The 23,465-nt window shown below is 35.1% G+C and overlaps 3 protein-coding genes across 4 annotated transcripts; 2 read left to right on the top strand and 1 right to left on the bottom strand.

Annotated features, from left to right (window-relative positions):
* The first annotated feature begins 6,721 nt into the window (after positions 1–6,721).
* Positions 6,722–8,057, top strand: LOC107062153 (F-box protein At5g07610-like). The gene is made up of 2 exons (XM_015312456.1): positions 6,722–7,278; positions 7,511–8,057. The coding sequence occupies exons 1-2, from the start codon at positions 7,041–7,043 to the stop codon at positions 8,053–8,055; spliced, it is 783 nt and encodes a 260-aa protein (XP_015167942.1). The 5' UTR covers positions 6,722–7,040; the 3' UTR covers positions 8,056–8,057.
* A 1,522-nt stretch (positions 8,058–9,579) lies between these two features.
* LOC102603309 (CMP-sialic acid transporter 5) lies at positions 9,580–16,373 on the top strand. Its single transcript, XM_006355490.2, has 7 exons — positions 9,580–9,929; positions 12,161–12,209; positions 12,288–12,514; positions 14,296–14,494; positions 14,570–14,713; positions 15,192–15,266; positions 15,729–16,373. Exons 1-7 carry the CDS (start codon positions 9,793–9,795, stop codon positions 15,888–15,890), a joined length of 993 nt encoding a protein of 330 aa, XP_006355552.1. The 5' UTR covers positions 9,580–9,792; the 3' UTR covers positions 15,891–16,373.
* Positions 16,374–17,040: 667 nt separating this feature from the next.
* LOC102598201 (BTB/POZ domain-containing protein DOT3) lies at positions 17,041–22,450 on the bottom strand. 2 transcript variants are annotated; one of them, XM_006355556.2, is made up of 6 exons: positions 22,229–22,450; positions 21,436–21,505; positions 19,664–20,568; positions 18,712–18,979; positions 18,484–18,612; positions 17,041–17,556 (listed from the first exon to the last, which is right to left on the bottom strand). In XM_006355556.2, exons 1-6 carry the CDS (start codon positions 22,372–22,374, stop codon positions 17,206–17,208), a joined length of 1,869 nt encoding a protein of 622 aa, XP_006355618.1. In that variant the 5' UTR covers positions 22,375–22,450; the 3' UTR covers positions 17,041–17,205. The 2 variants fall into 2 exon arrangements, with proteins under 2 accessions (XP_006355618.1, XP_015167911.1); XM_015312425.1 differs by having other exon boundaries at positions 17,041–17,568.
* Positions 22,451–23,465: the final 1,015 nt, after the last annotated feature.

Here is a 23,465-nt window from a genome sequence, read left to right on the forward strand (position 1 = left end):
GAAGGTTTTTTTGACGGAAGGTTTCTACGAGCCGTAAGACCAATTCATAGAAGAACTATCGACTCCTATTTTTCCTTTTCTGAGTTTGTTTAGGATTATATGTTTATAAATAGTCATTTAATTCTCAATTTAACTGTTAGACAACTTGTATTTTGAGTTTTGGATTTGAGAATTATTTTGGCAAACACTTTGCCATTTAATTCTTGAATAATTGGTTTATAATACATCTTTTGTTCATCAATTCAAGCTTCTGGATTTCAACTTCTCTAATTGTAAGTTAATAATTTATTTTAACAACCTTAATATGAATTGTGATAACTCAAGCATGAGTAGTTAAATCCTACAACTAGGGTTGTGGGAACCATGAGGAATTTACAATGTAGACCTAATAATTAGTGATTTTTGAATAAGTCTGTATGCATGTATTGTTAATCTCTTCACTTTAATTGATTTTAATAAGGGCCCGAGTTAGAACCTGCCTTATTCCTACTTGCCCGATCAAGGAAGTAACGAATGGGAGAAGAGATTAAACAATGGAGATTCGGTGACTACAACCGACATCTAATAGCTTGAACCACCTCTGCCATAGCTAATCTGGGGTCAAGGGTAAGGTTTAGTAAAGCACACACCCATAGACCGACCAAGTTGCCTGGTGAAATTTCCTATTTGTTCGACCAGCCACTTTGGAGATACTTAACTTACCGACTTTGCATGTTAAACACTAGACAAGTTACTATTATAGGGTTTACTGCCTTAAGGACTTGTGGGAACATGTATACCCTAGTTTTATCTTCTTTTGATAACACAAAACATTCAATTTTGTTTACTTATCAATTAAAATTTTATTTTACAAAACTCCCCACCTTTATGGAAATAACTAAACTAAAAGTATAATTAACAACAAATTAGCCCAAGTTTAGACTCGATCCTCATGGGATCGACCCTAACCTCTGTTAGGTTCTTTATTTGAACAACGACCACTTATACTTCTTTAGGGAGGTGTAATTTGGACGTATCACACGCCAAACCTTCTTGTCGTGTTATCAAGGACCCCATACTCACAAGAAAACTCAACCTATAATTCCCCCCAAGGAACTTCACGCCTTGAGATGTTGTTTGGTGAGCCACGCGCCCACGCCAAACATCCTTGTCGTGTTCTCGAGGGCCTCACACTCACGAGAAAACTCATCCTATATTTTCCCCCACGAAATTTCACGCCTTGAGTGTTTGTTTTATTTGGTGAGCCACACCAAAAATCCTTATCGTGTTCTTGAGGACCCTACACTCGTGAGAAAACTCATCTTATAATTTCCCCCACAGAATTTCACGCTTGAGTTTTTGTTTTGTTTGGTGAGTCATGCCAAATATCTTCTTTACCCACAGTTATACTTATTGTGTGCTGGATTGGGGATTGGTCTGGCTCACATGTATTTAGCTCGACCCAACTCGCATGGTTTTAGCTCAGCTCGGTTGGCTCACTTTGGTCATGTAATGATTACTTTAAACTAAAATCCATCCATTAATCTTAATTATGCTAGAAAAATGTCAACTCAATAATTATTATTTAATACAATTATGTACTTTTTTAGTTAATCCCATTGCAATTTTTTTTATAGACATCGTTACTTAAGAAACTTTATGGGTGTTGGAAAATGTAATAAATATTTAAAATTTAAAAATAAAAAATAAAAAATCAAAGAAATTTAACCCTGTACAATTTTTTTGAATTTATTGTTGCTTTATTATTATTTTTTAGCTTTTTAATGTCTTTTGATTTGATTTTTAATTTAGACTAGATATTGTATATAATTCAATCAATATTGAATGCAGTGACCAATTTAACTTAGTAATGCTTATATTTCTCAAACCAATTAATCATATATTTAATTTTATAATAACGTGGCATTACATACAATTATGTAGATTTTACACAAATTCAATAGTGTTAAGAGCTAATTACACACTATTTGGAGTTGTGTGTCGATCGGTTCAAATCGGTTTTGAAGTTTATTGGTTTGACTTATTGATTATCAATTTGTAGAGATGCTAAACCGTTATAGAACCATTAAGATATTGACTTATCAGTTATTGGTTTATCGATTATTGATCGTTATTGGTTCATTTATCGGTTTAACCGTTATGAGTTGACACAAAAAAATATTGAAAAATCACTTAGAAACAAGGTGACAAACCAAATGAACCATGCACATGAGTTCACAAGTTGCATCTTGCTCAAAAGCAAACACTTTTACATTGTAGAATAACCAAGAGTTTGAGACAACCAGAAATAAAAGTAGAAAACTGAACTCTAAGTCAATGACTTTATATTTTAAAAAAATGGTATTAATATAATTATTTAATTTACTATCGGGTTATCGGTTTGCCCGTTAAGAAAAAACTTCAAATTGTTAAGCATCGATAACCCGATAACAAAAAATATCAAAACCGTTATCAAAATCGCTAAATCAGTAAGTCATTACTGATAAACCAATAACTTTTTCTTGGTCCGGGTTATTGGATTCGGTTCGGTTTTAAACTACCCTAATCCTATTCCTATTCCTTTTCAAATTACAAAATTCCCTTAAATTTGGTATAATCCGGATACATCCTAAACCATCCTGATCCATCGCACCCGATTTCGGATACATCCCGCAACGTCTTGATACATCACGTCTCGGTTTTGGATACATCACTCAACGTCCTGATACATCGCGTAAAGTAACATCTAGATACATCGCGTAAAGTGATATATCCAACCGATACATCGCGTACAGTGATGTATTGTAACATCCTGCCTTAGAAAGAGCTAATTTTAGAAATCGCTAAATTGGAAATAGCTAAATCTGAAAAAATTTCAAGTTATGCTTAAGTTGTGAGGTTTGGGTCAACTTCAAATGACCATAACTTTCAGTACAGGATGAGTTAGGTAGCCCATAAGATATCAAATGAAAGGTCTTGAAATCCTCTTTCCAACGACACCGAGTTTGCTAAGTTCTGAGTTCGGATGAGAGAGATATGACCGTTTGAAATATGTCTGTCCAGTTAAGGAAAGTTACCCGAATTAATGAGGGGTATTTTGATCTTTTCCTTACCCGTTTAGCTTAAAACGATTTTTAGTAATATTTTGGGGTTAAATCTGATTTGGGTCATTTTTACAAATCCCAAATACGCTTAGGGTTTTGAGAGGAGTTCAAGAAGAGGAGAAAGAGAGAAAAGTTCAAAGTGTACGTCAAGATTCAGGAGATTTTCGAAAGGTTTTCGCCAAGGATTCGATCCTAAGAGGTATGTGAGTTCTCATAGTGTTGGGTTCGTTCACCCACACGCCAATCATGCTATTTTCAGTGTAATTTCGTTCTTGAAGTTGAAGGATTTGTGTTCTTGAAGAGTTTTCTTGAAATTTCATTTGCAATCTTGATTGTTGGTTTTTGATGAATTCTTGAGATAAGTGTTAGTAGTTTAAGGTTTGTTTTGAGTAGATTATCGTGTACTTATGATGGGTATTCGAATCTAAGTGAGTGGGTAATAAACCATTCAATTCTAGGCGAATTGGGGTTAGAAAACGAGAAAGAAAATTCGTCGGGAAGTTCTGGGCAGAGGCTGATGCGCTGCGCCAGAAAAGATGTTCTGTAGTTTTTCTCTTGGGGCGCCACGCCACTCAGTGCACCCCAACCCCCCTTCAGTAATTCAGGGGTTGGTGCCCCGCGCCACTCAGTGCGCCAGGGTCGCCAGGTTCCCTACTCTTTCATCCTTCTTTTCGTATGAGTTCCCTCGAATCGTACCTATGCTTTCTACTTTATATCCACACTCTAAATTACATCTAAACATCGAGAGATCATCCATAACATGATATCATAACCCTTGAATCCATAATTCAAATTCAAGGTAGAGTTAAGAGTTAAGTCTTGAGAGTTCCTTCGAGTCTTTTGAGAAGTCTTTTGCAAAATCTTTTAAACTTGTTTTAAGACTTGAGTATTTGAGTTTGAAGAAGAGTAGAGTTGAGTTTATTTTCTTCAAAATGATATATGAGAACTAAGTATTCCCAAGAGTAAATATTTTTACATTTAAGATGAGAGAAAAACACCGATTTTCGAAAGAGTTCTTGAGCAGTTTTGAGCACTATTTCTTTTAAGAGAAATATTTTGAGTAACAATCTCAAATCAGAGAAATATTTATGTTTTTAAACATATGAGCTAAGTTTATATTTTTGAGAGTAGTATTTGTTGGAATTTGGTAGAATCTTTTTTTTCTTTTTTTTTGGCTAAAAATATTTTATAGTATTTAATTTTCTTTCAAGTCTAGGGTTTACATTAATTGCAAAATATTTAGTTTTATTTTAGTTTAGTATCTAGAAGGATCCTCCTTTAGTTTAGTATCTAGAAGGATTCTTCTTTAGGAAGGATTCTCCTTAATTATTTATAAATAGGGATGTACTCTTCTATTAGAATCAATGCAAGAATCAATACAAAGAGTTATCATTCGTTCTCTCTTTAATTTTCCTTTCTAGTTTCTTCCATTCCATAACAGTGGTATCAGAGCATTCCATTGATCTTAATGGATCTGTGAGTTCTTTCAAAAAGAACTTTCAACCACTTTATTTTCATACATATTTTCAACCCAATTTTAATCCGTGCTTTTATTTTTAACGCAGGGCCAATTTTAACCCGTGCTTTTATTTTTAACTCAGGGCTACTTATAACCAATTTTAATCCATACTATTTTAAACCTTATTTTCAAACCATGACAAACATGACTCTTTCTTTCAATACCCCACAAACCTTCAATGGTGAAAATTATCAAATCTTGGCAGTTAGGATGAAGTCTTATCTTGAGGCTTATGATTTGTGGGAAACTGTAATGGAAGAAAAACTCATGCAATCACTCTCTGAAAAAACTTATTATTCCACTCCTGAAATCAAACTTCACTCAGAAGGGAAAACCATAATATACAAAGCCAAAATTGTAATTCAAAATTCAATTGCAAATTCAATCTTCTCTAAAATCATTGTATTTGAAACGACAAAAGAAACTTGGGAAAAAACATGAAAAGGAGAAGATATTCTCAAGAATAACTAAGTGTTCAAACTCAAGTTAGATACACCAACTTGAGTTTGAGGGGGAATGTTGAAATTTGGTAGAATCTTTTTACTTTTAATTTTTTAGTCTAAAGTATTCTATAGTATTTAATTTTTAAGTCCAGGGTTTACATTAATTGCAAAATATTCAGTTTTATTTTAGTTTAGTATATAGAAGGATTCTCCTTTAGTTTAGTATCTAGAAAGATTCTTCTTTAGGAAGGATTCCCCTTAATTATTTATAATAGGGATGTACTCTTCTATTTGAATCAATGCAAGAATCAATACAAAGAGTTATCATTCATTCTCTCTTTAATTTTTCTTTCTAGTTTCTTCCATTCCATAACAGTATTGAGCACCGATATGGGGATGAATTCAGATAACTCAAAGTCCTCATAAACCATGTAGCCAACGTGGGTAGAAAGGGCCATACTTTTTAGATGATTCCTTAGTTCTTTTAAGCATAGACTAGTGGATCCACTTAGTGAGTAGGTCCTATACCCCGGCAAAGTATAGGATAGTTCTGGCAGCGTGGGCTAAACGTTGTATCATCACATAGCTCATAGTGATAGTTGTCGGTTAGAGAATCTCCCACAAAGTTATTTTGTATTTTCATATACAAACTAAGATATAAAAAGTATGACCATTTCTACCCACGTTTGCTACATGGTTTATGGGGGCTGTGAGTTATCTGATCTCTCCCCCATATCGGTGCTCAATACTATTCCCAAAAATATACTTAGCTCATATGTTTAAAAAACATAACTCTTCCTCTGGTTTGAGATTATTACTCAAAATATTTCTCTGAAAAGAGATAGTACTCAAAAACTCCTCAATCTCAGTTTTCTCCTCTTTTGAATGTGAAAACATTTACTCTTGAGAATACTTAGTTCTCATATATTCATATTGTTATTGTTATTTCCACATATTTTGAGAATATCATTCCCTTTTAAATAGAAATGATTTCATATTCTATAAAAACTCATTAATTGGTATAGTTGATGACATGATGATAATTGATAGCCAATACAGATTTGTACATTTCTTCTTAATCATCCACACAGATTCTATTTTCTACCCAGTAAAATTCACTCAACTGAAATAGGTTGGTTAATTTCATAGATGATCACATTAAACTTTACTCTACACTTGCCATAACATGTAAATATGTTCTTAATTCGGGTTCACTGAGATCCATGTCCTCCAACTTTGAATGTGCACAAGTAGACTCTTAAACTTGTATAAAATTGAACAAATAAACACACATGTCTTACATGACATAATAAGTATAGGACGTCATAGGACACAAAATTGTCATGTAGGACTCATATAAGACGAATGTGTCTATTTGTTCAATTTTATTTAAGTTTAAGTATCTACTTATGCATACCCAAAGTTAGAGGACAAAATTGCCAATTAAAGTCAAGTAAAAAACCACGTTTATGTAATTCAGATCATCTGTTCACATCATAGACCTTGTCAACTTAATCAAATAATGAAACTACCTACGCAATCTTTACCTATATGTTGACATATTAAACATGCATCCATCACCAGCAATTCTTGCACAACACAAATAAAACTTTACTAAAAATGCAAGGCATTAAACTCAAGGTCCCCAAATTTTAAGATTTAGAGCAGCAATCATCAGCTCGAATAGTTGTTTCGATTGATGATCTATTGATTGAAATTCTTTTACGCATACCTATAAAATCCCTTCTCTGTTTGAAAACCGTATCCAAACGTTGGCTTTCAATCATTACTCATCCACATTTCTCTGTCCTCTGTCATCCCAATCCAAATCGCGCAATAGGCCTTTTCTTGACCTGTCCTTATTCTCTTCCAGCAAAACCCCAGTTTGATTATGTTCATTTTGATAAGAAAAATCCCACAAAACCACCATTTAAGAATCTCAAATTCATTAAAGACTCTTCTGGTATTAGTGTTCTGCAATCTTGCAATGGACTAATGCTCTGTTCCAACTCCCCTTCGCGTCTAGCTAAAACAAATTACTATGTTTGCAACCCCACTACGAAACATTACACAGTACTTTCAAAATCAGTTCTTGAAACTGAAAATTGTAAAATTCATGGTATAAGCTTAGCTTTTGATCCTGCCAAGTCTCCTCATTACAAAGTAATATGTGTTCGCGATTCTGTGTCGTCTCCTCAACATTATCAGATTGAAATTTACTCATCTCAAACAGGTTTGTGAATTTCATATGTATTCACTAAAATATAAAAAGTTGCAAAATTATTTTTTTAACTAAACTCTACCTTTTTGTCACAAACTAGAAGGTAATATATATTTTTACTAACTTAATATGTAATTATGCGAAGCATCACTTAATATGTAAAAGACAAAAAGTAGTTGTGCTATTTTTTTTTTGTTATATTGGATAAAGTTTAATGACCACATGTGAAATTAACTCGAAACAGGGCCATGGAGACTATCAGGTGATCCATTCATTGCTGATGTTAATTTCTCCAAAGGGGTTTATTGGAATGGATCAATTTACTGGATTAGTACTATTGGAAACTTGACTTGTTTATATTACAATCTTGAATTTGAGAGGTTAGGGCCAATGCCACATTTTCCAGATGATCAAGGAACAACCATAGCATATTTTGGTGAATCTTGTGGCCATTTGCACATCACAAAAATTTCATTTTACACGGTTCGATTTGATGTATACGAGATGAAAAGGGATGATTCTGAATGGTTTGTTAAGTACAAGATTGATTTTGATCATCCTTATAAGTTGAATTATTATAATTTTACGATATTATCTCTGGTTCGAGGTAAACGAGAAGAGGATGCATTTTTGGTTCTGGCAGCTCCTAATGATGATAAGGTAATGAAGTACAATCTTATAAACAAGACCTTTGAGAAATTCTGTGATTATGATGTTGAAGATGAACAAGTTTTTTATTGTAGTACAATTGGTGCTTTTGAGTATATTGAGTCCTTGTGTTGTGCTTGAATCATTTGCATTTGCATACCTCTCGTATTAGTAAACTCATAAAATTGTTTTCGTATGTTATATTTTTTTTTAGTATAGTTCATCTTCATGTTGTTGCCTATTGTTTTTCAGAGTTTTAATTTCACGGATCCTTATATCAGTAAAGTCATAATATCAAATTAAAGTTGAGAGGGAAGTTTGATTATTTTTGGGAGAGAAATTTCTCAAAGTTGAAGGAGAGTTTGATATTTAAAGTAAAGTTCGGGAGGTGTAAATGATTTTCACCACCATTTCTCGATTGAAGACTTAAAAGAGGCCATGCCATCGTTTCTTCTCGATCAAGTTTTTACTTCCATCTTTTTATTTTAGTTGGTCTTTTTAGCAAATTGAGAGAGTTTTATTACTTCTTTTCCATATCGTCCTTAATATTTAATAACTACACAAAATAGTAGTAGGCAAATTTAGAATTTCGAAACATGATTAATTCAATAAGTTAGACCTCTAATTAAAATTTAATCAACGTAAACCAAGTAATATAAAACGAAAAAAAAAATATAACTCAATTTACTTAAACAGCGTTTAAAAAATTAGTACTATATACTATAATATTTTTTACTTTCCAAGTCTTTTCAGATACTTCTATACACAAATTAGACCATTGACGTATATTCATACAATAAACAATATACTTCCATTTTTTCAAGAAATACCATCTCATTTATACAATATGTAATAACATACACTTTATTAATATAGAAATATTTTTTTAAAAAAGGAAAATGCATAAATACCCCAACATATGCCCGAAATCTCAGAGACACACTTATACTATACTAAGGTCTTATTACCCCCCCCCCAAAGTTATTTGATAAATAATTTTCTACCCCTTTTAGGCCTACGTGGCACTATCTTCCGGGCCCATCGCGTGTTGACAATTTTTTCAAGGATAGTGTCACGTAAGCCGAAAAGGGGTAGAAAATTATATATAAAATAAGTTCGGGGGTAATAGGACCTTAGTATAGTATAAATGTGTCTCTGAGATTTCGGACATAGGAGAGATACTTATGCATTTTCCCAAAAAAAAAATACAAACAATTCTCTTTTGTTTATTTTTCAGTTAGATAGAATAGTCAAAATCCAATATCTAAACAGGAGCAATAATTTTGTACTGATATTAGATTATATATTTTTTAGCATTATAATAATATATATAAATTATATATATAACTATCTACTTTGATATTTTATTTTATTTTAAAACAAAATATCAAATAGAATATCAAAAAAATTAAAATACATACCAAACACCATACTTGACCATGAATATCATAACATTGGAAGCTTTATATCAAAAAGTTTGATATCTATATGATAATTCGATATCTATTGTATCAAACTCACCCTAATTGTAGCATAAAAAATGATTTATCTAATTACTTGTAATTTTATTTCCTTTTTAAAAATCCAAAAAATCAATACATTATCTTTTTCAAATTCAATTGAAATATTCCTTCCTTAGGCAAATAGAAGTCTTTTTATTTAATTTTAATTTTAACTTTAACTTTAACCATTATAGAAGACTCAAAGTAGTGTCAGTTTCAAAGTCACCTTCCAAACGACGCCGTATTACCCTTCCGACGCCATTGCCAAACAGCAGAGAAAGCTTCACGCGAAGCCTTCACCAGTTCGATAGCAGCAATAATCGAAGGATCCGATTGGAACAGACCCGATTCGTGTATACATTTCGGGTCAACCGTTATGGCTGCTACGGAATCCAAAAAAGTGAACTCCGAGAACCCGGCGGCGGCAAAAACCGGCGGCAAAGTGTGGTTTTATTCTTTGCTCCTCACCTTACAGTATGGTGCTCAGCCGCTTATATCCAAGCGTTTTGTCAGGTTCAGATTATACTCTCTTCACTCTTCAGTTTATATTTTTAATCTAATTTTCAGTTTTTTTTTTGTAGAATGTAATTTTATTTTCTGAATATATTAATTTGTATCTCAATTCTAGTTGAAGTATGCAAGTTTTTTTTTGTTGATATAGTTGTGCTTGTACTGTATTCTAAGCATTATTTGTTCGTGCATATTGGTATTTAACACTATTCAATTTGTTAGTAACAATTGACCCGTAGATAATGTAGATAAGGGAAGAAAATTATCAAAGAAGATCTCCGCCTTTACTGGGAATCCAAAGAGTTCTTCGAAAAATCATAAAGGATAGACTCCACATTAATCCTATTTATAGTACTAGCTAAACAATGGGTTTAAGCTAGGTGTGTAGGACCATGCTTGAATGCCAAAAGATCCATCGGGAGTGAGTCTTACTAATATAAGACTGTTCATGTTGTTGTCAAATAGGCAAAGGTTTTAGAAGCATTTATGGTTGATGGGTACCTTTTGAGAGTGCATATATACGGATTGATAAACAAGAATGATGGTAAGATATGTGATTATTAAGAATGGATAATTAGGAGATCATCTTGTGATATTAACATTAGGAGGGCCATCCAAGTTGGGATCAAGAGGAGATTGGGGATCTTTTCTCAGAAATAGATGATGGGGAAAGGAGGGAACTTACCTTATAAAAAAAGTGACCGGGGAAAGGACGGAGAATTAATAATATGGGGTGGGAGTTGGGAGCGAAGTATTTTATGTTTAAATTGTATTACAAGGAGTTGTCAGGTTGGTAGGTAAGAATGGGGTGTGAAAAAAATTTGGTCTCTAAGTCTCAAGAGGAAGTTGCTTTGTTTGCCTGGTGTGCTGTACGAGACGCCATCTGATAATTTGAGAAAGAGAAGAATGATATTTGTGAGGTGGTGTTGCTTGTACAAACACTTCGGAGACGATTAGGCAGGTTACAAAACTGTGGACCTTTGCATTCCCATTGTTCAGTATGTAGTGGTTGTTACCAACAATAGTAGAGGAATCTATCACCAGCTTGGAGACAAAAGAAAATTGGCAGTGAAAGAAAGCAACATGGGGAACATCATCATTATGTTTATTTTGTTGCTTATGAAATGAAAGGAACAGAAGATTGTTTCAGATAATAAGAATGACATGCAAAGATTAAAAGATCATTCTTCTTTGACTTGTATTTTTGGTGGAAAGAAAAAATCCCATATTGTACACTTGGTCGGGTAACTCATATATACCTATTGATGACCCAGACTGTTATATGAACAACTTGTACATACTGTTGACACTTGGTGTTCATTTATCGACTTATCAAATAAAGTACGATATATACAAAATAGAAAATTTTTGTTGGTCTTGCTCTGCTTGCACCATTCTTCATCATCTTTCTGGTTGAATTCTTGTTGGGAGTTGAACTCCTCTTAAATATTGGGTTCTTCTTTCTGGTGTGACCCAATATTTCTAACACATGACTGGTGAACACGTCTCACTTAGGTCCAGCTAGCATAATTCTTCCTTCTTAGTTGCAACTTACCTTGACTAAAAGGACTTTCTGAACCAACAGTAGATATTACAATGGTTACCGACTTACCATATCATGTACCTTGTGGGAACATAAGAAAATTGTCCTCTCTTTCTTAATAATATGCCAGACGGTCAAAGGCAATTCATCAAATATCACATTGGTGTAAATAAAAACTAAGTTCTAGAATTAGAAGAAAATTGTCTTGGTTGTGATGTTACTCCCAGCCTCAGTTATATTGAATCAGCCTTGGTTAGGCGCCTAGAACTGGTTTAGCTTTTCCAGTCCCAGGAAATTCGAGCTGGCTCAATCCTATGGAGATGTGGGGATCAATTCCTTACGTAGCGATCCAGTTAGGAATGGTCCCACATCCAATTGGGATGGCTCGATGAGCAAGCAAAGCTTTGTGCAAGAATTATATCAATTTCTTAGATAAAGTAGGATGTATAAACGTAAAAACAAACTCAAATTGAGATAAGCCCCTAGGGCTGGCCTAGTTTCCACCTTTTTCCTTGTTTCCTCCTTGTCTCAAAGAAGTTCTTTATTATGTTTATTTTGCTACTTCTTGTTATTTTGGTAAAGGAAATGCTATATGCTTATCCTTTCACATAAATTGTTTGGTGATAAATGCTTTCTTGTTAATATTTATACTATTATGACAATAGTATTTCCTGTTCTGTTCTTCCTACAGGCGTGAAGTGATAGTTACTTCATCTGTTTTAACATGTGAAGCAGTCAAGGTAAATACTTTTTTCTCTGCATTGTTTTTCACTCCATGGGTGCACATATTTACTTGCATATACCTTCCAACTTTTCAGGTTATTTGTGCTCTTGTTCTCATGGCAAAAGAAGGCACTTTGAAGAAAAATTACAGGGAGTGGACCTTATTTGGCTCTTTGACTGCATCTGGACTGCCTGCTGCTATCTATGCACTACAAAACAGCTTATTGCAGATCTCATATAAAAATCTTGATTCACTCACGTTTTCAATCTTGAACCAAACAAAACTGTTCTTCACAGCCTTGTTTACTTACATAATTTTGAGGTATGCTTTTGTCATAACTCGTGACCGTGCAAGTTAGTATGTTGATCCGAAATGTTTTCTATCCGTTGACAGTACTGATCGTTACCACTTTGTCTTAGACTTATCTTTGGCAACCGTACTAGTGCTTAGACTGATATGGTCATTTGGTAACAAGGATAAGGGATTATAATCCCATGGATAAAACATGGGATTTGTGACTATTAAATTAGGTCTTGGGCCTAACTCACACCCCAAAAGCTAGCTCTTCAAGTATCTGTTTTTGCTGCTCAGAATTAGCAGAAGCAAGCAAGCTACTCAGCATTTCAGTACCATCAGCAGCAGATCCAACTGCAATAGAACCAGCATTTGATCCAAAAGATCCTTTGTTCACATCACGAGTCTGGCCATTCGGCGCAAATCTGACCTGCCCAGCACGCTGAGAATCTTTTGATGACATCGCTGGTTGACCTGATGGCTGCACATTGGTCACATTTGAAGCTGGCATTCATCCTTCCCTTGTTCTGCCGATATGGTCAATAAGTATTAGGAATCATGGGAACTGGAGAAGGTTGATAGCTAGGTCTGAGGGTGTTTGTGAACCCATTAGTACCCCAACCTGTCCTCATAGCAAGAGACTGATACATCAGCCCAGGTCGTGCTGGTACTTGAGGAACAACATGGCCTGGATAGTAAAGCGGAGGATATGCGCCAGGAAACATAGCTGAAGCTCCTGTTAGTCCGGCGAGTCGTTGTGCGTGTTGTAGCTGTAGCTGGGCCTGTCTTCCTCTTTCCTGTGAGCAATAGCCACATATAATGGCTTTCGGTGCAACATAAATCCATAAAAAGTATTCACAGCGTTATAGGCCTCCACAGCACAGAAGCATACAAATCCAAAACCCTTACTCAAACCTTTCTCATCTTGGCCTAGGTGCCATATCTTTACATTGTCCGGAACTTGGCTTATCAGCAAAGCATGGTTACTTCACTAGGTGGAGTAAGGATTCTGATTGGGAATCTCGTCTAGTACCTGCAGACACTGAGTGGAAAAAAGTGGTGTTGCCTAGTATGAAGAAATACAACGAGGCAACAGATGGTTCGTCGATAGAGCAAAAGGAAAGTGCACTAGTGTGGCATCATCTTGAAGCTGACCCTGACTTTGGCATTTGGCAGGCTAAAGAGCTTCTTGATTACCTCGAGAGTGTGCTCGCTAACGAGCATGTGGTCATTAAACGAGGCCAGCACATTGTTGTGGTGAAACCACAGAATGTGAACAAAGGATCTTTTGGATCAAATGTTGGTTCTATTGCAGTTGGATCTACTACTGATGGTACTGAAAAGTTGAGTTCGCTCTCAAACTCTTCTCTTCTCACATGGTATTAGAGTGGGTAAAAAGTCCCACATTGGTTGGGGAATGGACTGGTGGTCTCCTTATATGGGCTTGGGCAATCCTCCCCTCATGAGCTAGCTTTTGGGATTGAGTTAGGCCAGGTGCCATATCTTTACAGTGACCTATAGGTCACAAGTTTGAGTTATGGAATCAAACCACTACTGTCTACATTATACCCCCTCCCCCCTTGGGATGCGGACTCTGTGTGAATGCTGGATTCTTCGTGCACTGGACTGCCCTTTATTCTATCCCATGCTAGGTAGAATATTTACTTCCGGGATTAGCTATCTCGAGATACTTTATACCACAATTGCGATATCATTTATATCCTGCAAGTGTTCTTGTTAGTTACACTAATTGTGTATCAGGTGAATCCTGAGAGCCTTGTTACCCCAGAATCCCTTTATTTTCTCAGGCAGAAGCAATCCATTCAACAAATTGGGGCTCTTTTCTTGTTAATCATGGCAGCTGTCCTGTTAAGTGTTGGTGAGGGCTCCAGCAAAGCTTCCAGTAGTAGTAACCCCGATGAGATCTTATTCTATGGAATTGTACCAGTTTTGGTTGCATCTGTGCTTTCTGGTATGGCATCTGCCTTGTGTCAATGGGCATCTCAGGCAAGTAAACACTGTTATTTTATGAAAGGGTCTTTTGCATTTCCTTCATTTTGATATGCTTTTCATCTATTACAGGTTAAGAAACACTCATCTTACCTGATGACTGTTGAGATGTCCATTATTGGGAGTCTCTGCTTGATAAGTAGTACTTCCAAGTCCCCAGATGGAGAAGCTATTAGACAGCATGGATTCTTCTATGGATGGACTGCATTAACTTTGGTAAATCAGCATTGCAAATATGCAATTTTATTTTATATATTTTAATTTTTATTCATGGAAACTTGTTAAATTGGTTTGCAAGTACTCAAAACGTCCAGGAACAAGTATCGCCATGAATATGAAGGTTTCCTGAAAAAACTAATTAGTTCCCTACCTGGGATATCTTCTATTAATTTACCCGACGTGCTGTTATCATATGCATCTTATCCTCTGGTTAGATCCAATTGTCACTTTTAATTTGTTTGTTGATGACAATAAATTGTTCCATTAATTAGGCTTTTACATAATTTTTCTTTATCAAAAAAATCCAAATGAACTGGAATGATTAAAGAGGATCAAGATGAACTGAAACGACAAAAAGAAATCAAGATGACCCGGATTCATTTTCATTTTTTTTTTATTTTGGAAAAGGAGTCAGATCTATCTAGGTAGGTAAAACTCATGATTTTACGTGATACCTCCACTTCTTTTGTTTCAGATCCCTGTTATTTTAAATGCCGTTGGTGGAATTCTTGTGGGTCTTGTGACTTCATATGCCGGTGGTGTTAGGAAGGTAAGTGTTTGCTTAACTTCTTATGCTTTACAAGTTGTGCGGAATTGAATGGTCTTGAAAATTCTCTTTTTCTTTTTGCTATTCTTTTATTGCTTCGCTGCCTTGTGCCTTTCCCCTTGATTTATTTGAGGCATTTGTAGTTCTGTTACATTACTATGACACTTGAAGTGGAGTCCTAGGATATTTTCATTTTTCTTATTCATAATATGTTCTCTTGTTAGTTCATGGTGGAGCGAAACAGTCAACTGTATGGTCTATTTTATTTTCCAAATTTGTCTGGTCTTTAATAAGACGAGGTTATATAAGTTCTGTGCTGCTGAAGGAGCAAATCATCACTTCCCCTTTCCTCCATATACCCTGTCTTCTTAAAATAGTCTATCATGATGTACTTTTTGTAAATGTTCCTACCATACTTTTTCTTGACAATGCTATTTCTAACTGCTTGTCTTAAATTGTGCGCAGGGTTTTGTCATTGTGTCTGCACTTCTTGTCACTGCTTTGCTCCAGTTCATCTTCGATGGAAAACTTCCTTCACCATACTGCCTCGTGGCTCTTCCATTGGTCATGATTAGCATAAGCATATACCAAAAATACCCATATCGTGTTAAAAAGAAGCAAATGTGAATTGTGAATACACCATATTATGACTCCCATGAATATTTGACAAAAGGCACAATCGATTCTACTCATGTAAACAGGAAAAGAGTGGTTAGAGTTGATAAGTACTTTTAGAGGAGTCCAACTCTACCTCAGAACTGGAACATTTGAGTAAAAATCTGTTGCTTTACTAGTAGATATATCTGCATTTGATGTATATGGACATCCTCAGCATGATTCCACATTGAGTAGCGGAAATTGGATGGATCTCTGGCTGGAAACTCCTTCTATAAGTGCAATCGCCTTTTCTGAGAAGTTAGAGTGCGCGGATTACCAGCTAGTTTGAAGCCGCGAGACGGGTGTAAAAAGAAAGATGCTTTTCTCTTTTATTGCCTTCTCATATTATATTTGTTGTTTATTTAGATACAGAAAGACAGGGTAACACCTAATGAGTGAAAAAGCTATGTGGAAATTCACCCTTTATCTCAATTTCTAATTCCCCTTTGCTTATCTTATTTACTGTGAAAGCTGAATTTGGAAAACTCATCATATAGTTTGTAAATAGCGTCATATTATTATTCATAAATGGACTCGAACTTGAGACATTTGGTTGAGGTTGGAAGGGGGTATTATTCACTTTACCGAAAGCGAGTATCAGTCCTCTTTCTTGCTTGTGGCAAATATCTCAGATTTTTCAGAGCTTTCCACAGAATTGGATCCCTGAAACAAAACATAATCTACACACCCTTCTTTCAAGATTATTCATATTTATTTCAGTAGTCGCAATGCTATTGCATGTATATAAAACAAAACAAAAAAACTATATCATGATTTACCAAAAAAATTATTTCAAAGTGACAATATATCATGGAATTAGTCGAGGTTTTCAAATGTTGGTCTTGATATCACGGTTATAAAAAAATGAAATAATGTAAAACTTGTTTCAGTATTTGTAGAAAACTTTCCTCCTTAGAAATCTTCCAAAGAAGTTATTTACCCAAAAAAGGAAGTCACTTTCTTTCTTTGAACAAGGCATAATACATATGAATGTGTCTTTTAACTTGGCATCAACTGACATCTATGTCATTCAACTTTAGATGTGCATAAGTAAATACTTAAACTTGTATAAAGTTGAACAAGTAGATACACACGTTTTATATGACAATTCACCTGAGATATGCTGATTGTATTATATTATGTAGGACGCATATTATGTCATTTTGAAAAGTCTGACCAACATAAATAACTTACAATATGCATCCAAACTCCATCCATGCCACAAAGAGTTGTACTTTAATCAGTTCATCAACCAGATACATGAAAACAAGTATAAACTTTGCACTTAAGATATGGATTGTGTTCTTCGGCCTGGTTTAACTCTATGCTCTCCCTCTTGAGTTTCATCCTCGATCATTTTTCTAATGAAAAGTGCAGACTTTTTCATCTTCCTCCATCCCAATGTCCACGGACTTCTGTGCTTGTTGTTCGTCTTTTCGTATTCTTGTTGCAGCTCAGAGTAGTCCCTATGAAGCTCAGCCATTTGAATCTTCACATTTTCGAGTTCTTCTCTAAGGGACTTGACCTCGTTCTTCGTTGATGACCAGCTATTTTCCTTGTCTGAGTTATCATCACTCTCTGTAATATCCTTACCATGTACTGCAGCCCTCATCTTCACTTGCTCCGACAGCAAAACCTGCATTATTCTCTTCGAAATTCAGACGTAAATCAGCATGTCTATAAGGTTTTGATTAGGTGCTGGTATTTATGCTTCTATTACCTAATCTGCTGCTAAATAGCTCGTAGCTAACAATACTTTTTAATAATCTGTTGCTCAATAGGATTACTGACTGATTTTGTTGTTTAGCTATAAAATTTGTCTGTCACTAATTCCTGTCTTTTCAATAGTGCACACTAAAAACATGAAAGTAACTAGAAATTTCATCGATAATTTGTCCGTTGCTAGTTCCTGTTTTTTTAGGAGTATTCATTTGCAAAGGTAAGGGTAAGGTTTGGGTATGTTGTTGTTCATTCGCAACGTTAGTTGATGGAACTCCTTTTTTCTTGGTTTTTAAAATCCATGCTAGGCTTCTTGAATGCTTTCATTGATCATTGGTCTGCGTACACTTTACCCTCCCCAGACCCTACTTGTGGGATTTCATTGTTGTAATTTCAATAAAAATCCCTTTTACCTTTCAACATGTTACAATCATTGGCTATGGGGGTCCGGGATTCCACATTGTCCTCGAGATCTTATAAATTGCTCGGATACTAGATGTTTGTGCATGTAATAACACCAATTTTCGAGATCCTTATCAGTTTAGATTGCGATGTACAGGAGACTTGCCTAATATGCTTTACTCTTGTTAGCATCTTGATATACTTGATGCTAAGTTGGAAACTGAAGTATAATCTACCTAAGTTTTCTGCCAGCATAATGCTTGTTATTTCGTTAAATGTTTTAACACCTATGATGCTCGGACTCACTTAAAATGTTGCCTCACCATGTCAAATCCTCCAAAAGTATGCTACTTTTAGAGGATCCAACATGCACCTGATGACATTTTTGAAGAGTCCGAGCATAGGTTAACACAGATGAATCTCTTTGGAAGGTAGATTTTACCTGGATAATGATTCTCATAGGCAACCTTTCGTTTTGTGCAGCGTGCATGCATCCATCAAGTGACAATTTTCCGCAGTCCATGATCTTGCATAGCCTTCGTCGATCATGTTCAGACAGTGAAGGATGAGTCTGTAGAAGATATAAAACTTCATTGTACTTTACTTTTTTCGATTGCAGAATCAAAATAAAGTGCTAGCTAGATAGTTTGATTGCAGAAGCTGAAATAACCTTAAGGTATGTATCAATAGCTCTGTAGAGTCCATCATGACATGTTCGAACATGTCGAGGCAATGATTCAGCTAAAACTCGGAACTTAGTGATAGATACATTGGGATCTCTCGCGATTTCCACTAGGTAGCTGTCAAACAGTTTACTGATATTCAATGTCGTCGACTTCAGTTCTTGTTGCTGCAATTTTTGCTGTTCATACATCAGGAAATAATCCAAAATCCTCTGCACCACATCTATGTTATGGATAGTCTGTTCTTCATTTGAACTGTATTCAATGAAACTGGTTAAGAGCAGTGTTATCAAAGACGAAAACTGCATAATGCTATGTCCGTTGAGGCTTTAAGCGCAAACAAATTGTGAATTTTAATGGAGAAGAGATACAAATATGTATTTGTAGTCCAAGACTAATAATTATAAGCACGAATAACAAATACTCCATCTGTTTCAATTTGTTTGTTTGATTTTGACTTGACACAGAATTTAAGTAAAGAAGACTTCTGAATCTTGTTGTCTTAAACATGTCACGTGAAAAGTTAGGATTAAAGAGTTTCATAAAAAACAGCAGGACCCGGTGGGTACAGCTAGTCGGGTTCGCAAAGCGACACCCGGAAACCACGGATAAAAAAAAAAAAGAGTTTCATAAAAGGAAGGATGCATTCCTTTTGAAACAGACTAAAAAAGAAAGTAAGACAAACAAATTGAAACGGAGGGAGTACATGGATAAATGAATTGAAAAAAAAAGAATAAAACTGTTAAGCGTAATTTCTTCAGGATTAAGCTCATTGGCAAGGAAAAGTATGCCTTAGAGCCTTGATGACGATAGTGAAGCACCCTCTAAGCAATGAGAAGCGTCTCAACATGTTTTGCGCCTCGCTTCAGGGCTTAAGCGCACAGTGTTTATGTTCTGATGAAAATTGAAACTTGAAACTAGAGAGTGATAGTAACTCACTTGATTGTTTGTTCACCTACTGCATATGTAGGTATCAAGAGGTCGTTCGTGCTGGCGTTTTCGAGCACCATCCCGATTCTTTTCTCGAGCTCGGAAATCAAAGCTGGTGATGCAGCATACACAATTGACATCTTCAACAACCTTAAAAGAAACTTGCAAGAAACAGTTTCCTTCTGAGGAGGTAATATACTGATCAAGCTCTCTATAATTGTTCTCTGTTCCTTATTCTGTCCAATGCTCGTTTCCTTGATCCTCCCACTCGTGATGCTCCATTGCGAATCGTTCCTTCTATTAGTACCAATTTTACAATCCATTCCTCTCGTATCGCCATACATGCTAGGCAAACATTTCTCTCCGTAGTTCATAATACACGAACCAATGATCTCAGGTTTGATCCCTTTTACCTTCACTGCTGTAATGATCCTCATGAAGAAATCAATACGGAGAGTGGCAACATCATCGAACCACCAAGTTCGTTTGTTCGTTATGATCTCCCCTGCTGTTGAATTCTCTCTAAATATCTTCCAGGCAATTGAGTCACAACACCTTCTCACAATCTGTAAATTTTCAGCCCATGGAGATAGCATTTCACATGATTTGATGACCATGATTGTGTCATTCCACGACGAAAGGACTACAAATGTGAAGAAAGCTTCCGTTTTCGAGATCAAATTCCCTTCTTCCATTGCTTCTGTCATCTCTAAAAACTCTGATCCACATCTCAATGCTGCTACATTTGCTGGATTTAGACTTATTGGCAAGCCATAACAGAATTTTAGAATTGTCTCAAAAGTTTCTGATCCACCAGGAAACTTTTCAAGCTTGATATCATATCCTAAATGTGAATTTTGAGGCTCATGAAGTTCAATTTGATTCAAGTAGCCACACCTTGCAATAAGTGGATACTGTTTCAAGATTACACAAACTTGAATTAACGTCTCAGTAATTTGTACAACAACACAACATATGAGTGAAATTCCACGAGTTGGGTCTGAGGAGGGTAGAATGTATGCAGACTTTACCCCGGATGCTTCGAAGCAAGCAACACAATGGCACTCATATGCTTTTCATGGGTGCACTGTTAATTATATCATAATTTATGTCAGATTTTCAAAATAGATATACATATATATATATATATATACATGATATTTTCTGAAGTTACCGAGTGCACGTGCACCCCCACCTAGAGGAGGGGTGGATCCGCCTCTGTTTCGAAGGACCCTCGGCTCAAGTGCAACAAATCAAAGTAGTTACGAAAAGAAAAAAAATGACCGTAAAGAAAACATGGTAACTAATAAGGAAAGTAGTGCAGAAAATTCAGAGAAGGAACGGTAACAACGATAAAATAGTGCGACAATCAAAACACAATAAACAACATATATAGTAAGAAACTACAAAAATAAGGCTAATACTACAACATACGCCTCTTTAAGTGTAATATTGAAGCTATGTAATACCTGATTAGTTTCAATTTAAGTGTTTTAGTTTGACTAGGCTTGGGCCAAAAAAATAAGAAAGAATATTTTTTTAATATATTAAACTGAAGATGTCTTAGAATCTTGTGGTTTTAAACATGTCAGACAAAATCAAAACTGCAATTAAACCTATTAATCTAACACCAATTATACAATATTAATAACTTCAATTTCAAAATTTGTATTTTCGATTTTCTATTAATCAACTATAACAAAAAATTAATTTACAAAATATTTGTTAGAATTTGTGTTTTTTTAGTAGTGAATATTTATATCCAAGTGTCTTTTACTTACCTTGTGAACATAGAATGTGATGTCTTCAACTCGAATTGATAAATCACTTGGAAGCTGAGAAGTGGCAAACCTGCATAACATAATGAACTCATAGTTTAAAAGTTTTTTTAAGGTATGAGGAAACAATTTAATCAAATTTGAATCTACTCGGTGATTTTTTCCCATCTGTCTATGTTTCAACGTGCCGAATTACCTCGTACCTATACTGATGAAAATAACATGTATCCACCGGTAGTCGAGATGAGTGTAAGTTGACTAGTGAGCGAGTCAAATGTTGCTCAAACTCTTCAGAAAAGTTGTCGGATGCATGCCAGGTCCTTAAAAAATACTATTGTTTTTTTAAACATACGACACGGATGCAACAATATATTTTAAGAGTCCGAGCAACATACTAATAAAACAAGAATTACCTCACACCTATACTGGTGAAAGATAACATGTATCCACCGAAAGTCAAGGTGAGCGCCTAAGTTGGACCAGACATCGCCGTTTAAACTTATGTTGCTTGGACTATTCAAATATGCAGTCTGGATTCATGTCGGGTCCTTGAAAAAAATTACATTTCTAGGAGGATCCAACACAAGTGCAACAATATTTTCGAAGAGTCCAACAAACAAACAACCTAGTGAAATCTCACGAGTAGGGTCTGAGCTAGGAGGGTAGAGTGTACGCAAACCTTAACCCTACCTTATAGAGGTAAAGACTAGATAGACTGTTTTTGAAGAACAACATTTTTGAAGAGTCGGAGCGAAAAATTGAAATTATTGCTTGTGATGTCAAAGATAGTTGTTACCATGACTTTTCTTTCTTGATAAAGCCATCAGCAATTGCATTGAGCATAGTTGGGACAACAATACATTGATCATGATTTTGGTGATTTTCATCAGACTCATGATGATCACTAGTGTTCTCCTGCCCATCAAGAATCAACTTCTGCATTGTAAGTTAGTTGCCTCTTACTCTATACAAAAAGTCATGAAAGAAAATCCATGACAATTTGTAATAGGCAAAAGGTTTTTGCAGGTTCGACTGAATTTATTGCTTTCAGCTCCACTTTATATAGATATATTAGTAGTAAGATTTTCACTAATGAAATTAAAAAGTAATTAAATAATTTTTTTGGTGAAGGAAATCTTAATGAACCCCTTGTGTTCCCTAGCTCCGCCCCGATGGGGCCGTTTGGACAAGGAACTTTTTTTTAAAAAAAATTAAAAATATTATTTGGTTATTGAAATGCCTTTTTTGGAGATGAGTTTTAAAAATTTGAAAAACTATTGAATTCTTTTGTCTCCAACCACAAAATTAAAACTTTCGAGTACAATCCCAATTATCAAATATTAATTATCCACTTTAATTTCAAAAATATTTAACAAATATGTATCCAAACGTTTGTTTTATTCTGAACTCAGCGACTTTAGATCTTAAATTCTCCTATATTATGAGAGGGAAAATTTTGAATAAATGTGAGAATGGAGTTTGTGGCTAGAAGTAAAATACAATTAAGTTGGTAGGTGGCTATATTTAATGTTATAGGGTCATATAATTTGCTGGAGTTCTTAGTTAGGGACAATTGAGTAACATCTGGGGAGGACCAGAAAAAATAATATTGTCTTGTGACAGGTCTAATTCGATAGGTCAGTTTCTGTCTTCAGGGTCGGTGGCACCGTTAGCTGGCGTAGAAAGACTTAGAAAATCAATATTATATTAAATCGACTCCTGTATCGATCTACGCGTCTTCCCTCAGAAAGGAAGTAGTTACCACGTAAATATTTATTTGACCAAGTGATCATTTTGTGGCTATAATGAAAGAGAGATTCGGATGGTATCTATATATTTTGATAGTATCAAACAGTAATTGAACAGTTTTTCATGGAACACTCTATTTTTTTTATGTCATCAGAGTATATATATATACTCTAATGGCATCAAGAAGTAACTGAGTAGTGTTTTCACTGAAGCACTACTTCTTCTTCTCTGATACCATCAGCATATATATATATATATATATATATATATATATATATTACTTT

Source organism: Solanum tuberosum, unplaced genomic scaffold, assembly GCF_000226075.1.
Source record: "Solanum tuberosum cultivar DM 1-3 516 R44 unplaced genomic scaffold, SolTub_3.0 scf00204, whole genome shotgun sequence".
Lineage (NCBI taxonomy): Eukaryota > Viridiplantae > Streptophyta > Magnoliopsida > Solanales > Solanaceae > Solanum > Solanum tuberosum.